Source organism: Nicotiana attenuata, unplaced genomic scaffold (genome assembly GCF_001879085.1).
Source record: "Nicotiana attenuata strain UT unplaced genomic scaffold, NIATTr2, whole genome shotgun sequence".
NCBI lineage: Eukaryota > Viridiplantae > Streptophyta > Magnoliopsida > Solanales > Solanaceae > Nicotiana > Nicotiana attenuata.
This window is the reverse complement of record NW_017671018.1, coordinates 339,822-357,927: the sequence shown is the minus strand read 5'-3', so window position 1 is coordinate 357,927 and position 18,106 is coordinate 339,822. Positions and strand designations below refer to the sequence as shown.

The window sequence follows — 18,106 nt, the reverse complement described above, 5'->3', positions numbered from 1 at the left end:
CTTAAGGAAAGATGAACCCATTCTATTCCAACAAATCCTATCTTAGTCCAAAAGCCTTCATTACATCCCGAAAAAGCCCTACATGATTTCAAGTCGAGTGCGCTTACATTAGTGGTGATTTATATGAGGGGCAAGCATATGGTACCTAGAGTCGTACTTGTGACATTCTTTTGAGAGAGATGAGCGAACTTTTTACAAATCCTAGAATTGAGTGTTACATTCTTAAGTGAGATATGCTAACGGAGAGTAGAGAAAGAGGAGTTTGGGATCCACAATGACCTACATGAAATAGAGAGCTTCCTTGATGAATAAAGTCAACTCTTGCTGCTCTAGTGTCACATTTGAACTATTGTACTTGAAAAGTCAAATCATTGCCTTGTTGATAATCCATGGGTGTTAGTGGGAAAGTGTTGGTCCCAATTAATGTGTGTTTGATTCACCTTAGGCTAGCTGAAATAGATCTTTTCTTGTGGAGGTGAGAATTACCTTATTTGCTTGAGGACAAGCAAAAGCTTAAGGTTGGGGGAGTTGATAAGTAGGGATTTTGACTACTTATTTGCACCCTTTTACTTGTGTTTTAGCTCAAATGCTTAAAGGTATTCCCGAGAACTGATAAAATGTGCTTACTTGCAGGATTACTGGAAAAAAGAGATGAAAATCAACTCAAGAAGGAGTAATTTCGGACAAGGACTAAAACAAAGCGAAAATGAGCAAAGTGCGGACCGCACAATATTGTGTGTAGTCGCAGACTATGAAGACTCCTCTTTTAGATTTTATATGCAAAGTGCGGACCGCACAATTATTGTGCGGCCGCAGAAGGTGAAGTTCAGAGAGGAGGAAGTCTGGGTCCAAGAAGAAGTGCGGACCGCACTATTATTGTGCGGCCGCAGTATCAAAAGTGCGGCCGCACTCAGAAATGTGCGCTCCGTAGAAGTCTCTCATGTCCAAGCTCGAGCTCAAGAGTGCGGCCGCACTCATGAATGTGCGGTCCGCATAATCTAAAGAAGTGTGGCCGCAACCAGAATTGTACAGCCGCACAAGTCCATCCTGTCAAGCCACCTTCAAAGTGCAGACTGCGCACAGAATTGTGCAGCCACAGAACCTCCGCAGGGGCAATTTTTTCCGATAATTTCTGTTGTGTATAAATAGTCTTTTTTGTCAAAATTAGGTTAAGTTTGAACATCAGAAAGTAGATAGTCGTTTTTCCTTTACTACTTTGGGTAACTTTGTGATAGTTTATCATTTTAACATTGGATTTTCCTCCCTTTATTATTTATTATGAGTTTAATCTTATTTTCTTCTTTAGTTTCTTCAACTTTCTCTATGAGTAGCTAAATTCCTAGCTAGGGTTGTGACCCAACCTTAGTGTGGTACCTAATGGGTGTTTGATTTAGGTCTTATTTGTGATTAGGTTAGTGATATTTAGCCTAGTTCTTGCTTGAATTTAAGAATTAATGGTTGCAAACATTGATTCATGCCTAAATGTTAATATCTACTTGAGAAAGAGAGACTAAGTCTAGGAAAACTTGGCTAACAAGGAATTGGGGTGATCTCAAACAAGTGATAGCCTCAATTAAAGGGTCGAATCTAGAAATAGTAAGACACGACTTGAGCATCTATCACTTGTTTTGTGAATTACCCATTTGGACTTGAGAAAGCCAAATTGGGCAAAATCACTCTAACTACCAAGAGGTATCGTGTGGGTAATTGCATGTGATTGCTATATTACAACCCCGACCAATCAAACTTGCCCTAGAGCTTACAATTTATTAGGTAGCCACCTAGGTGGAAGTCACGACCCTACATCTTTTATAAACTTGAAAAACAACAATACCAAAAAAATATCGTTCTCTAGCTTTTCATTTGCAAACATTAGGATAATCATTAGAAGTAGAAAGAAACAACCAAACATGTGGACGTGCATTTTGGGCACGTCATACACTTAGTCTAGATATATACCTAATCCAATATAAGCTCTCTATGGAATTGACCCTGACTCATGTTGGGTAATTATAATTGCATCGACCGCTTCACAATCCCAATTAGTGGTGTGAATTTGGGCGACATCAATGATCAAAAAACCGAAATAACTAAAATAAATCTGAAATAGATTGAATAAGCCAAGATAACAACGATGTCTAAATACCATCCCAGAACTGGTGTCATAAGTGCACGAGCAACTAGAATAATACATACTGGTCTGAATGAAAGTAAACTGTCTGAAATGAAATAAACAACTAAGATAAAGGAGAAGGGGACTTCATAGCTACGAACGTTATGCCGCTTTACCTCAAGTCTCCGAACCGGCAATCTATCCAAGCAATCTACTGACCGCTGCTAGGACCGACTCCAAAATCTGCACAAAAAGTGTAGTGTAGTATGAGTACAACCGACCCCGTATACTCTGTATGTGTCGAGCCTAACCTCGAAAAAGTAGTGACGAGGTTAGGCGGGTCACTTACAATAACCTGTACGCAGTATAATGATAATAATAGAAAAGAATCGCAAGAAAAGTAAAGCAGTTAACTTGTGTAAATAAACTCAATCCTCGAAATCAGTAATACCAGAAACATCAGTCCTTAGAATCTCGTATGAAAACACTGAAAGCTAACACAATATAATAAGGAATACAAAACACACAATCTATTGTGGCGCGCAACCCGATCCCACCGTACAAACACAATCCTCCCTTATTCCACCATATCAATATCAAGAATAACAAAGTAAAATTTGTTGTAGTGCGTGATCCGATCCCACTGTAGACATGCGATTTTTGACCCTCCCCAATATTTTTTATATTTTAGCATGTAAATATTTAATCTAGGCCTAATATAGCTATTTCAACTAATTTTTACTCTTTTACGTTATTTTAATACAAGAAAATGAAAATTACAAAAAAAAAATTTATTTTATGCACCTTTCATAAAGTAAAAAACATACAAAAATAGTACCTTATTTTTACCTTTATATAATTTAGAAAATTACAAAAAATATATGTATAATGTTTCATGTTTTAATATAGTTTAGTTTAATTAATTAAAATTTATTTTTGCATCATGTAGTATAGTTATCTTATATTAAAGGAATTTAGCTATGGTTTTGAATAATAATTTTTGGAGTCTTCTTAGCCCAAAATTGGACGACAAAAAGACATGGGTTCCAACCCAATTACCCTTAGCCCATTCTTCCCAATCCATTAGCCCACTTAAATGCAAGATTCAATCCTAGCCATCAATTTTCTTCTTATCCAATGGCCATCATCCCTTCCACCTCCATATAAAATACCCAATTATAGAAACTCTACCCTAAGTTTTTCAATTCCTAGACCCAAGACTACACAAAAAACAGCGAGATTCCAAAAGAAGAGGAGACCATCGTCTCCAATGCTCAAAAACAGGGAACGAGCAGTAGCTTCTGAAGAAACAATACCTCACTCTAAAATTGACACTCTCCAACAACACAACATCCATCTCCCTTGAAAACATATACAAAGATCACACACACACGCAAAGGAATTAGGTACAGGGGGGTTTCATTTTGGCCAAAGCTTAAGGCAGCATAAAGTTTCTCCTTTTCCCTGCTTCCATCTTTCCATAGACAAACAAACTATTGTGAAATTGGGGTCCGAGATTGCTTGAAGGAGGGGTGAAGTGGAAGTTAAGCTTATCGTCTTGAGTGCTATCTCATCGATTTTGGGTCGGGGTTCGTCGAGGCCGTTGCGCAATTTCCATTTTGGGTCAATTTTGGGTTCAAATTCGGTTGGTGATTGTCTTTTGCAATTCATCCATGGTTGCTGTACAAATTTTAGCTTCTGTTTAATGGAAACGATTTGCTCACCAAGGTCCATTCCTGCCTTATCCTTTTTATTCCTTGATTTCGTCCATGTGATATTTCAGTGACAAACTTGCGTGAGTTTGCGATATTCTGAATTTGTGATATTCTGGATTTATGATAAGTTTGTTGTGGAATAATACATGCTAGTTACTTTTTTTTTTTACCATTTTTATTGGGCTTTTGTTGGACAGTGCACTTGAGTTTGTATGAGGTGCTGCAACTAGTTTCCTCTCTTGCTATGACTAATCGTTCTTCACTTGGTTAGATAGTACACGAGTCTAACAAGCTTTACATTTGCTTTTCTTGTTTGGTGATATATAGTTGTTGTATTTACTGTTTTGTGGTATTTTGCTTCTTGGCTTTAGTCATGCAGGATTAATTATAGCTCATGCTCAAAAGCTACATAATTTTAGTTAGTGGTCTAGCACCTATTATTCTTGAAATGAAAAAAATTGTGCTGAAATAAGATGGACATCAGAATTGGAATCGAGGTGTGCCGTGCCAAATAAAATCTCAAAATGCACGGCCCTCATTTAATTGATTTTGAATATCTAAATCCTTAGAAATCGAGGCGTGCCATTTAGTCGAATTTCCATGGCCCTCACAAAGTTGAAAGTGCGTAGTTGCTTTAGGCGCGCTATTTTAATAATTTACCTTCTTAAACTCGGGTGCGCACTTATGTGACCCAAATCCAAATCTCAACAATGTTAAAATATGTTGAAGACCGCGGGTGCATTTATGTGACGTGGTTCAAGACGTGTTTTAACAGCGTTGCAATATTCCTAGAAATGAATACAAGCGGTTAAAGTTAAAATTGCACATAGGATTAAGCATGTTTTAAAATCAGATAATTAGGCCAATTATGACAGTTGAGCGACCGTGCTAGAACCACGGAACCCGGGAATGCCTAACACCTTCTCCCGGGTTAACAGAATTCCTTACCCGGATTTCTGGTTCGCAGACTGTAATACAGAGTCAATCTTTTCCTCGATTCGGCATTTGAACTGGTGACTTGGGACACCATAAATCTCCCAAGTGGCGACTCTGAATCTTTAAATAAAATAATCCCGTTTCGATTGTCACTTCAAGTTGGAAATAACTCCTTTATTATACCCCTTCTCCGGTGTAGTAGTGAAAAGGAGGTGTGACACCCACCATATAATCAGAATCAATATCATAATCCTTTCTTATTTCACCATATCAATATCACATATAAAATCCGTTGCGATGTGCAACCCGATCCCACCATATCAATATCAATCCTCCTATTTTACCCGTTGCGGCGTGCAACCCAATCCATAAATAAAATCAATAAATGAAATCAACTCAACAACTCAATTCATAAGAATCGCTGCGACTAAAGAATATAAAAGCAAAGACATAAAGGAACCTCGTACCAAATGCTACAATTAATACAAAGCAAAAAGACAAGCCAACTACAAGACAGTTAAAGTGTACAAGTAAGACAATAAGACAAGTAGCAGTTAATCATGGAAGCACGGGACAAACGAACATTTTAATACGAGAATAATAAGTGAAAAGTAGCAAGTTAAGGTACAGGAAGCAATTTAAGACATGTAATAGTTAAGACATGGAATAAGATAATTAATGAAATAAGAAAAAGCATGGAAAAAATTATTTTGGCAGCGTATATACACTCGTCACCTCGCATATACGCCGTTACACATGTAATTCACATAACACATACTCCAAGGATTCCTAATTTCCTCAAATCAAGGTTAGACCCAACACTTACCTCGCTCCGCAAGCAACTCAAAGCTCAACCGGGGCTTTTCCTCTAAAATCCGCCTCCAAACCAATCGAATCTAACCAAAATCAACTCAATAACATCAAATAATGCTAGAAAAATCAAGGACAATACATAAATTTAAGATCTTTATACTTTTCCCAAAAGTCAACAAAAGTCAACCCTAGACTCGCTTGGTCAAAACTCGAGATCCAGACCAAAATCCGATTACCCATTCACCCCGAGCCCGGTTATGTAATTTATTTCGAAATCCGACCTTAATTCGAAGTCTAAATCCCAAATTTACAAAAATCCCTAATGCGACCAATGAATAGATTGAAAAGAAATAGATTAAAGTTGCTTACCAATGAATTTAGGAAGAAAAACCTCTTGGAAAAATCGCCTCTAGGGTGTTTAGGGTTGAGAGCTTGAAAGAAATGAGCTAAATCCCATTTTTCTCAGCTCTTGTCCAGGCACAGATGTCGCAATTGCGACATGGGGTTCGCAATTGCGAATCCTGCAAATGCGAAAAAGACCTCGCAAATGCAAGCATTCACCTCTCTGCTGCCATTGCAAATGCGATGGTTTTGTTTGCAATTGCGAACTTGGACTCTCCGCAAATGCGACCAATGTGATCGCAAATGCGAACTAGCTTCCCCGCAGCACCCCATCGCACATGCGACACCAAAATCACAAATGCGACACAAAAATCGCAAATGCAATAGTTGTTACCTCAGCAAAGAAACCAGCAACTCCTAACTCTATCCAACACTCCGCTATGCATCCGAAACTCACCCGAGCTCTCGGGGCTCCAAATCAAACATGCACACAAGTGTAATTACATCATACAAACTCGCTCGCGCGATCAAAACACCAAAATAACACCTAGAACTATGAATCAGACACCAAAACAAATGAAATTTTCAAAGAAACTTAAGAACTTTCTATTTTTTTCAATCGGACGTCCGAATCACGTCAAATCAACTTCGTTTTGCACCAAAATTTGCAAACAAGTCATAAATACTGAAATGAACCTATACCAAATTCCAAAACTGAAATCCGAACCCGGTAACAATAAAGTCAACCTACGGTCAAACTTAGGAATTCTTTAAACCTTTAAACTTCTAGTTTTCAACAAATTACGTCAAATCAAGTTAGAAAATCCCGAATTCGATTTCGGGCATACGCCCAAGTCCCAGATCACAATATGGACCAACCGGAACGTCGAAATATTGATCCGGGTCCATTTATACAAAATATTGACCGTAGTTAACTCAAATGAGTTTTAAGGCACGATTTCACATTTTCATCAATTCTCATAAGAACTTTCCGGAAAAAGGACACGGATTGTGCACACAAATCAAGAAAGGTTAAACGGAGCTATTCGAGGTCTCAGTACACAAAAATGAAGGGTAAACCTATAAATGACCTATCGGGTCATCACATATAGCTAGGTAAAAATCCCTTATTATTAGGCCCTTCAAACTATAAGCTCTGTTTCAGATTAATCTGTAGATAGAAACGAACCTATGCTCGGAGAAGAAGGATTAACCAGATACTATTAACTTCGGCAAAATTCTAAATATATAAGTGTATATATATTAGAAACAGACATATATTTTGCTTGCAACCTTTAAGATCAAAAAGTTGTATATATATATATTAGAAACGGATATATGTTTTGCTTGAATCCCTTAAAATCAAAAAGTCTGACGGGCAGTGATTGAACAATTCGCTCATATGTCTCATTCCCCAACTTTCAAATCTTGGGTCCACTTGTGTCTGCAAAAGCTTTATAAGTCTACATAGTAGCCAAATATTTTTAGAAAATGGGCTCCAGACTAAAATATCATAATCAACTATAAGGAGTTCATCCTTCAGATTGTAGATTACATTGGCCCAACTGCCAGAAGTTGTTAGCTTGAATCTGCAAAAAGTGTCCAACTCTGTTGCCTGTTGGTCTGTCCCCACCAGAGCAACATACACTATGATTAAAAAAAATCTCCTGTATGGCTCAGTTATTTTACTTTAGTAACCAAATATTCACTTACAATATATCTTGTCACGGATTATAATGTATGGATTTTTATAATGCAGAGATTGTCATGCACTAAATAATAATATTACATGAATTATTAGTGATGAATAATAATACATGATTGTTGAATATGAATTGCCTAATTTAAGAGCTATTTTGTCTTTATATACTCTTATAAATGTATTGTTGATACACGTGTTATTATCTTTGGTTCTATATATCCACATAAAATAAAGCATAGTTATATTCGCATATAGTATTATAGTGTTTGGTTTTTGATACTTATGTGGAGTTTGATCCAAAAACTAAATATTATGTTAATTATACATAATATTGTATTAGTTATGTAGAATTTAATATAAAACCCCCAATGTTATATAAGTAATACAAAATTTTATAGGAAGATTAGAGGTCAAATATGAAACTTTTATCATTTCATCATACCCCTCGGTGACAAGTACCAAAGCTTGTGATCCCCAGATGTTAACAATATTACAAAAGTCACGATACCAACCATACTTAAAAATTTCAATCACCAAAAGCAAAAGCAAAAAAATCGGAAATAAAGAAAAAAGTAAGAGAATTAGAGAACAATCAACACTCTTATATCACTTCCTCCCACACCCAAAAAAAAGAATATAAAAGAGAAAAACAAAGTAGAAGCCATGAATTAATCCAGCACCATATTTCCTGTAGCATCATATGAAATCTTGCCTGAAAAATCCAATGGCCGGCATTTTTCTCCTTTAATGATTGTTCTTTTCCACAGTGCATTCTCATCTTCCCAATTTTCCTTTGGTTGATTATCATCTTCATCCTGCTCTTTTTTCCAAGATATCATTTTGGCCATTAAAAGAGTTTTACTACTTATGCTGCTCTCTAACCTTCCAACTGGCTTTTTACCACCCAATTGCACACTCTTTTTCTTCTCCTTTTCCCTCTTGTGAGCACCAACTCCACATAAAAAGGCCACCATAGAGAATACGGATAAGACTAATAGAATAGTTACAAAATAGGTTATAGAAGGAGGAAGTAAAGAAAGTTTGTTATAAAGATGAAGAGTAGAAATGTTCCTAGCCATGTCTTTGATGATTTCTATAGAGTCGATAGAAGTTAGTATTGAATGGGATTATATTGCGTCTCCGCATTCATAGTGGCGCATTCAAACCGCAGATGCAACAGTTATTGCATAAAAATATTAGCCAGAGCCGTGCAGCTAATGGTAGTTAAGTGGTTACTGTTCTGCACAAAAGTGCATAGGACCCTCTGACCCCATACAGACTGTTGCTGGACGTAACATGCACTTGGAAGGGAAGGAAGATCAAAGTATAGTTTTTATTCCTCTTATGGCAATATATAATTAGTACTAGTATAGTACTCCACATATGTTTTTGAACAGTGCGAAGAATTCCCCCCAGGGTGTTCAGACTTAAAAGATGTAAAAAAAGAATCCCCGGCAAAGGATGTTCAATATATATTATATACTTCTAAAACCTAATATTTTACCTATATACTCAGTGTAATTCTCCGACGAAGAGTGTAGCTTCCCCCCTGCTTTTGGATACCAGTGTAAAATATACATTTTATATATATATATATATATATAATTATATATATATATATTATTATATATTTATATATATATATATAATATTATATATATATATATATAGTATATATATATATATATATATAATGTATATTTTTTCGGCTACTATTTTGAGAGCGACTATACAGTGTCATTTTACCTTCTTTTTCTTTTTGTTAGATACATAGAAAAACTTGTAGATAACAGCTGATTTAGCATAGCATACCCCTTGAATTACACAAAGATGCTTTAAACAGCATGCGATTCATTTAGATTTACGTTCATGCAATGATTTGCTTTTCAAAGTTCCCAATACCAATTCAATTATTTTGACCAACCATATAGGTGACAACTGAAAAGAAGCTAAATTCCTTGTAATCTGCCATCACTACGGCCATTTCTCATCAACCCTTCTCCTTTATTTATATGTATCTACACAAAGTATCCTCCATAATTCATACTGCATTCTAGCAAAGCCATGACCAGAAAATTCAGCCCTTTTCTTGCATGGCTAAAATGCAAGACATTAGTAAACTGTCAAGTCAAGGTATCTTATATGCTTCTCCTCCACCATCTTATGAATGCAACTATAGTTGCCAATTTCCACCAATTACCATATGAATGCACCTATATGAAGAATTCTGTTTGGTTAAATCGATTAGCAGCCCATCTTTTCCGGATTTCAAGTATTTCATGAATATGTTTAATCAAACAATTCAAACATGCATAACTAATAAAACACATAAACGTCGGCTGGGGATTGAACACCCTTGCCTAGAACTGAGACAGTTAAACAGTTCGCGTAGTGTCAGAAATTATAAATAGAAAAAGAAATCATGAGATGATAAGCAATTTGGTGTAATATTGTCACCTAAATTACACAATGTTGTTCAGCAAAAAATTTGAACATTCACCCTAGTGAGCAAAGTGGGGAGTCACCAGTTAACAGAGGCTAAAACCCCTCCCATGTTCATATTTTAAACAAATCAGGTACACAATAGGCCGTCTAGAGCATATAATTAACTTACTGCCTTATGCCTCTTATCTTACTCTACAATTTCTGTAATTTTTTATTCTGGAAAAATGATCAGAAAATTTGTTATTTTACAACATATAGGCATCAAATCCATATACCTTTAGTTCATTAAGATTCACGTACACATGACAGGTTTAAATACCAACAGTACAAAGAATCACGGAGTAGTGCAAATGCTTTGAAGAATCAGCTGAGATAGCTCACAGAACACCAGAATCCAAAGCTTTGATTACTTTGCGTCGCCATATTGCAGTTCTAGGATCAAACCTGAGTTCCCATGTTGGCCAGTAGTGTAAATCCTGCTTCAATGTGAGCACTCGAGGCTTCCCATTCAGGTGAACTGTTCGTACACGAACAAACTCTCCATGCTCTATTGCCTGTAAGGAACTCAATTAAGTATATGTTAAAACCAGGACCACAGCAAAATCCAATATAGATTTTCTTTGTTAACTGAGAATCGTTAACAAAGCTTGCTAGAACCACGTTTGAAAAGAAATGTATCTCTAGTTCATTTCTAAAGCCGCGATTAGTACATCTTCATGCAAAATAAATTCTTGCGGAGTTTCTCAATGATTAAAAGACAGACCTTAGTCACATCGACAAAAGCATCCAGGTTAGGAGTTGGTTTTCCATTGACTTCAACTATCCATTGAAGAGCAAAGAGACCATGACGATGTGCAGGACTCCCGTGACACCACCTGAGAAATAGGCATTAATTAGCCTATGTGACAAAATAGTCAACAAAGAAAATTCACAAGGCACAATTAGGTCAGCTAAAGCAAAAGTTACTAACTACTTGATGACTAGAGATTGCAGATGAAGTATAGCAGATTAAAAGAAAACATGTAATATTAATAGTACGTGGCAATGAAAACTTAAGAATTGAGAAGCAAATGGATCAGAAGCCCTCCTGTCATCTTTAATTTTTTACAACATTCTAGTGTCTCCTCACCTTGCCACATATACTCCATGGCCTTCTTCAGGCAGAAACCCAAGTGCACGTACAGCTGGATAAGGGTCTTGGAGAATACCGCCACACCAATTTATTGCCTGTTTGGCTCCATTTCCATCCCTTACATCCGTTCCCACAAGTAGTTCAATTTCATTTCCCTGAGAAACCATGAGACAACTTAATAAGAATCTAAGCCATGAATTCTTGTACTTGATGATGATAACAAAGTCCTATTGATCAAATAAGTGGAGAGAAATAGAAAAAAGTAAAGCTAATGCCATAAAGCTTCTCGCTAACCTGACGGAAGATTGTCAAATCTAGTCTTCCATCATTGGGACAGGAATGGTCTAAAAATTGGCATGCATCTTCAATGTCACGAAAGCATGTAACTGGCTGCTTATTAATTGCTAAGACCATGTCCCCTTGTTCCAACAAGTTTTCAGCTTTTGAGCCAGCAAAGCAACCTTTAACTCGCAAAACCTGGCGTCTCTTAGGATCCTTCTTCACAAGGGCCTAAATGAGATATGTGAACTATTAAGAAAATGCCCAACTCACATACTGTGCTCACCCCTTATAACCATCTTGGCAAGAATATCTGGAATTCTTTAAGATCACATGAAAAGCCTAAGATTATTCAAAAGATATCCTTTAGAAACAGTTGAGTGGGACTAAAGCTAATAACATGCATAAACATCAATAGAGAGCTTCTAAATTTCAGGTAACATAAAATTAAGAGACAAATGATTTGAGCAATAAGACATGTCCATTTACAGCTTGGGTTGTATTCTTCTTGGGAGTTGCAATTTACCATACACATGATACAGTTTACAGGCAGATAGAGATATATGCCCATGCACGAATTCCATGACACATGCCCAATAAGTAATTGTATAATTGATGATCTCATTTACCAGCTTCAAGCTTTAGTTGAATTCTACTTGGGAGTAGGAATTAATCTTTGTGGGTTGGGGGGTCGACATGTCAATCAAGTAAATGTTGGTTGGAAGATTAACCAAGTGGCAACCAGAGATGTCCATGATTATATCCAGATCCATAAACATCACATCCAGCTAATTCCGAACAAATTTTGCTCATACACTTGTACTATGATACAAAAGTCACATACGCAGATACACTCATGATGAAATTGAAGACCAAGTACACCGAATAACCTTAGAATTATCGATCCATTTACAGCTTGGGTTGTATTCTTCTTGGGAGTTGCGACTAGCCTTTAACGGAGTGAGGACACATCTAGCACATATGGACCCAGATGTTAAAAGAGCTTTAAAGGAAGTAGACCAAGTTTCTGTGTCTTAGGCGAAGTAAATTTTGTTATAAGAAAACACATATTCAATTCAAGAAATGGATAAGAGAAACACAAGAACATAAACAACAGAAAAAGAAACCTACAGAAGTAGCAGATTACCTGGATCCATGCATCACTTAGTCCAAAACTTCGAGCTTTGGAAAGCAAAGTAGGGTAAAGTTCTACTTCTAATATTCTTATGCACGGCATAGGTCTTTGCAAACCATTTATAAGACGAGGTGGTCCCCCTGTGCCAGAAGTCATCCTGTCAACGATTTGGCTTATTTTATAAATTGGTATACCTCGGACAAATTGGTGCTCTTCTGATGAACTCGAGCTATACTTGAGCTGGAAAGAGTGAAGGAAGGACTTAAAACAAGTTTATCCAGTCAGCAACTCCGAGCAGCAGTTCAAAATTACATACCTGCGTTGAAAAGCTTCCCCATAAAGCTTGAACCCTTCCACGCTCATCAGTAAGCACACCAGAAAAGGTGCTTCCAAAATCTGAAAGGTCACAGAATCCATTATACAGATGATAGGACAGGGCTAAGGCAGTAATCTAGATGGAGATTAGGATGAGCTTTGATGAATAAAAGAAGAATTGGTAGAGAACCATGAAAAGTTCACGAAATGAGTGCTAAAGCGCTAGGATATAGGAATCAGCACCACAAATAGTGAGCAGGACCCTTAGGTTCCTACATACCAGTGTCAAGCTCAATGACTTCCAGGTTTGTTGCTCTGTATCGCGGAACATCAGAGGACCCACTTTTCAAAGCAGCAGAAGGGTTGGTGACAATTGATTTCCTAGAGGTTGCTTGTAGGCTTCTACTCAATCCCACTAGATAAACTGAATCTCCTCGACAAAGAGCAGGCTCTGTTGGCAACAAAATAGTAATTAAGAAACAAAAAAGGTGTTCTGGATGAGATGAGACATCATTTTCTGAGAAACATAATAACAAGCTAAGCAGGTTAAAGAGGATTTCAAGGAGCCACAACCTTATGTTGAAAATTTTCCAAAGACAGCATGGTGCTAGTCCAAAGATATTATGTACTTTGGGAAGCGGGAAGAAGGAAAAGTTGTCTTAAAATATTTTAGTTCATGAAGAATGTGAAACATGCCCATTTTCTGCAAGAATATCTCGGTATATAGTGGGAGACTACAGAATTTGCGTACAACTTGGGTAAAAGACCATTGACCAAAGAAAGGGAAAACAATTTACATAAATAGATATGGTGTCAAAGGGGATCACGTCCTGATCAGTAGCAGGATTAAAACTCCCCTTAGAACGAGGAGTTTTCAAAAGAAATTTGCGAACCAAATATCTTTCCACTTGGGAGTATATAATGCATACTCACATGTTAAGCAACTGAAATGAAGACAAACCACTTTCCCCACCCGCCAGTGAGAACATGAAAGGGAAGCAGGTTAACGGTAGAATCATCCAAAGAGTGTGAACACTTACCAGGAAGAAGTTCAGCAGCACGAATCACAGAGGCGCCAGCAGCTCCCAAAGCAGAGGGGTCATATGCAACCAAAGCAAAATTATGGAAAGGATGGAGGAAGACTACCTGAGGGTTAATAAAGGCTGATTAATTATTTAAGTCAAAATTGCATTACTTAAGTCAAATCCAACAACATTCAGCTAGGTTGGGCCTATACAAAATGGCCCAAAAGGTTACTGAGCTTCTTAACAACAATGGAGAAGTAACAGGAGGTAAAAAATTTCCCCCATAAAACCTCACCTCGGCAGGAATTTCATTAGGAAAGGCAGCAAACGATATCATGACATCAGAAACTGGTACAGCGACTGTGTTTTTGTCAACAGCAACCAAGCCCATGGTTTCAGAATGATATACAATTACCCCAGTTCCAAGAAAATGCTGCGAGTGAACACCATCAAGCATACATGATGAAGGGACATGAACCTGCAATTTTAACACCATAAGAGGTACTTTAGCTAGAAGACGGGAATTGCCAGGATAGAAAAAAAAATCCAGAGATACCTCCTAATTGCAGTCATGTCATTTTGGTATTGATTATTTGTATAACACAAAAACCATGAGACCACCACTCGTTATAGCTAAGGGATATATCAAGTTTAAACCAACAGTGAGCAAAAGAAATCAGGAGTTTATGATTTATTCAGCATATTTTATGTCCTATACTATTAAATTAAATGCTGAATGAAGTCTTACTAGTAGTTGCAATAACATCAATTGCCTTGATGTAATGCTCAAAGCATTCTATAGAAGTCCATATGACCATCATTTTCACATTCATAACACTTTATGGTGCACAAAAAAAATTGAAGGAATGTCGGATGAGTCAAGAGAATAAAACACTTTTTTATTGCAATGCACATGCAGCTATTGCAAAGTTAACATCCAAAGCAGAAGTCCACCAAAAAAACACCCACCCGAAACATCACTGGGTTTAACACATTTCTTAGTCTGATTACACAATAAAAACCACCTCCCAGGAACCAAGCAGCAAAGGAGAAAGAGAAATTTGAAGGATCAAAGGTCATTAATCAAACTTAGAAAATGAAACTCACCTCCCAGGGACCCAAAAGAGAGACAGCCAAAAGAAAAGCTTTCTGCTCCATCACTGGGGTTTAACACATTTTTTAGTCTGATTATTCTGATTACACAACAAAAACCACCTCCCAGGAACAAAGAAGCAAAGGAGAAATAAAACTTTGAAAGATCAAAAGTCGTTTATTAAGTACTGCTTAAGAAAAGAAAGCCACCGCCCAGGCACCCAAAAGAGAGGTGATGGAGAAACTTGAATAATCAACATTCATGATATAAAAATATAAATGCTTTTCAATAGAGTATACAGTCATTTGAGACCTTAAAGTTACCTCAAACATCACAAGAGTAGGCTCAATTACGCGCTCAGCAACTGAAGTAGCTGCTACAGGTGCTGCACCCTGATAATCTCTCAGAACTGCATCTTCCACAGATCCAGACTCATCCAATTTTTCTTCTCCATGCTCATTTAAAGAACAATCCGCTTTTACATCACCATCTACAGATGAGTTCTCTTCCACCCTCTGTTTCTTTGTTCCATTATCAGAATCATCCTGAGAATTTGGTCCCTCAGCAACATGTTCACCACTAGTTTCCATAGTAGTAACTGCATCCATGAGTTCTTGGCTTACTTGTTCAGGTATATATTCCTTTACCTCACCAGTACAAGACCCGGTATGATTTGATAAATCTTGTTCGACTGGATAAACGCCAGATAGCAAGAGTGGGGACTCCTGCTGCAAAGCCAGTTTCACTGTCCATAAGCCAGAGCTGTCGTCGCGCTTATATATCTGTGGGGGTGCATACCACTCATGGCGGTCAATTGTGACCAAGACGGACTGCAGTCAAAATAAGGTTTATTAGAAGGTCATACTTCCATGCAAGAAGACGATGGGAAAACCAAAAGGAATTTCCGACAGCTTTATTGAATCAGAAAGCATAGGCTTGTGCAGGAATGTGCATCAAGGTTCAATAACTCCAGTCCCTTCACTCAAAGAGAATGAGGATCCCCACTATGCTTTCCACATTATTTTGACATTTCTCATTTTACACTAAAAATATTCAGTTTTGCTTTCAAACACCCTCTGATTTCTTTCCTTCTATATCACCCACCAAATACATGCTGATATTGTGTCCCAACTCTTCTTTTGTCTGCAGAGTTCTCTGTTAGACCAGCACAATATTAACTCCTTTACTGATTGTTGTAGACCACTTGACACTGTTTAAAACTGAGAAATAACTGCCGCAGAAGTGTTGTTAAGGGGCATTGTATGGATAAGTGGTTGACATCGTCAGCTCTAGCCCCAGACATTTGACACCTATTGCATAATAATGTCGCCTTCTTCTGAAGATTATCTTGAGAGAGAACAGCTTCATGGGTCAAAGTTCAGCAAAATCATGCTACTTCAATTTGAACTTTGCTTCTCCAAATCTTCTTCCAAGGACAAAGCGACATCTCACCACCAGAGGAGATCAGGGACTTGTGGTAGGAGCTGAGAGTAAACATCTTACTTTTCTCTGGCTTCCAAGCTAACGAATCTGGAATATCCGCGAAGGTACTACTTCCAGCATCTGTAGCAATAGTTACACATCATCCACTTCACAATCATTAGAGTTTCTCCTAGAGTTAATATCCCACCCCTGCTTTGTTTTATGCAGAGCCATGGTGGCCTCAGTGTTCTGCACACTGCTGTAATTCACCCATTCCCAATCATTACATCTTTTACACCTACATCTTCATAGCTCAAGTAATTCATCCCTCTTACAGATTCGATGTTCAAATACAATTTTAAAAAAAAAAACATGAAAACCGTAAAGTGGCCAAACACTATGTCTACATGCGAAACAATTATGATCATTAAGATCATTGTTGACAAACACAAAGTTGCAAACAGGTGGATATATTATACTCTTTCCCTTATAATTCGAAACATCTGAAACCATTTAGGTAGATAATTCATAATTGTAATACCAATGCAGTTACAGAGATTTCCTGCCAATACTCCTGACACTGTTGGCGACAACAAATATTGGACCTTCCATTACTTTTCTTTTTCTTCCCTTTACCCTTTCTGATTAAGAAGAAGGCTCCATTGTATGCTGACATATCAGTAGTAATACCTAACTATAGAAGAGGCATAGCTTGTCGACCATGGTTTAAGCAGATCACCAAGTTCAAATTGAAAAGGCAAACTAGTACCAGCAATAGTGCTTATCAACAAACAGAAGAGATGATAACAGGAAGTAGGAATATAAGTGAGGGTAAAATGAGTGGTAGCAATGGAAACAAATTTTTGTTTGACAGATAGTTCGGTAGCAGTGCTTCTAATACCTTTCTTTGATGGCGTTCCTTGTAGCTTATATACTCCAATGGTACTCTTGCTCCCCTAGACAGCTTAGATAAAACGGAAATTAAGTCTTCAAGCCTTGATATACCTTCCCCTGCAAATTTTTTAATGATGGAATGGCGAGGAACTCCTGCTCTAAATAGCATGTATCTACAATGGAAAATAGTAGTCACAGTCAATACAATTTGTTTACAAGCCAGTATCTAAAGATTGCACTAACAGATACTTAGAAATCAAGCATCACGAGAACTTGAGAAAAAAAACTACATTAGATCAATCATTTAAGCAATTGGAAAAGGAAAAATGCACAAACCCTGGTTCAGCGACATAAACAAGACCACAGTTGAAACGAAAATTTCTAGCCTGCAAAAAGGAAGACAGAAGGTGACGCTTCATTTTTGCAAACAGCAGATGTGAAAACTACACAAGTATGAGCATAAACAAGCCACTAATTGTGCCAAAGAGACAGTGGATCTTCATGTCATAGTTAGATGACTACTGTGCGCTTCAAATAGAATGTCGACATGATTCGAACTGCTACAAGGGATCATCTAATATCTATTTATTTCTTCAACATAGAAGCCAGAAAGTCTCAGCATTTCGAAAGAGAGACACAAAAGCAATCCTTGACTACACTTTCCTAGTTCACTAGACATTGACCGCGTACTGAAACCATCCAGAGAGCAAAGATAGTTCAAAATGGACCAAACTAACGGAACTAA

The 18,106-nt window shown here is 37.4% G+C and overlaps 1 protein-coding gene across 7 annotated transcripts in view; it reads right to left on the bottom strand.

Moving 5' to 3' along the window:
* Window positions 1–10,049: 10,049 nt before the first annotated feature.
* The window catches only part of LOC109205284 (protease Do-like 7), a 32,989-nt gene continuing 24,932 nt past the window's right edge, over window positions 10,050–18,106 (bottom strand). For 3 of the 7 annotated variants that reach the window (XM_019367978.1, XM_019367980.1, XM_019367979.1), the window contains 12 exons: window positions 17,698–17,747; window positions 17,369–17,534; window positions 15,369–15,875; window positions 14,248–14,430; window positions 13,968–14,073; window positions 13,208–13,378; window positions 12,929–13,008; window positions 12,625–12,852; window positions 11,493–11,708; window positions 11,196–11,353; window positions 10,830–10,941; window positions 10,050–10,620 (listed from right to left, as the gene is read on the bottom strand). In XM_019367978.1, coding sequence (XP_019223523.1) covers window positions 10,444–10,620; window positions 10,830–10,941; window positions 11,196–11,353; window positions 11,493–11,708; window positions 12,625–12,852; window positions 12,929–13,008; window positions 13,208–13,378; window positions 13,968–14,073; window positions 14,248–14,430; window positions 15,369–15,875; window positions 17,369–17,534; window positions 17,698–17,747 — 2,154 coding nt within the window. In that variant the 3' untranslated portion in view covers window positions 10,050–10,443. Of the gene's footprint in view, window positions 10,621–10,829; window positions 10,942–11,195; window positions 11,354–11,492; window positions 11,820–12,367; window positions 12,450–12,624; window positions 12,853–12,928; window positions 13,009–13,207; window positions 13,379–13,967; window positions 14,074–14,247; window positions 14,431–15,368; window positions 15,876–17,368; window positions 17,535–17,697; window positions 17,748–18,106 lie in introns of those variants that run through there. The other 4 variants (XR_002064626.1, XR_002064627.1, XM_019367981.1 and 1 more) reach the window with 4 other exon arrangements.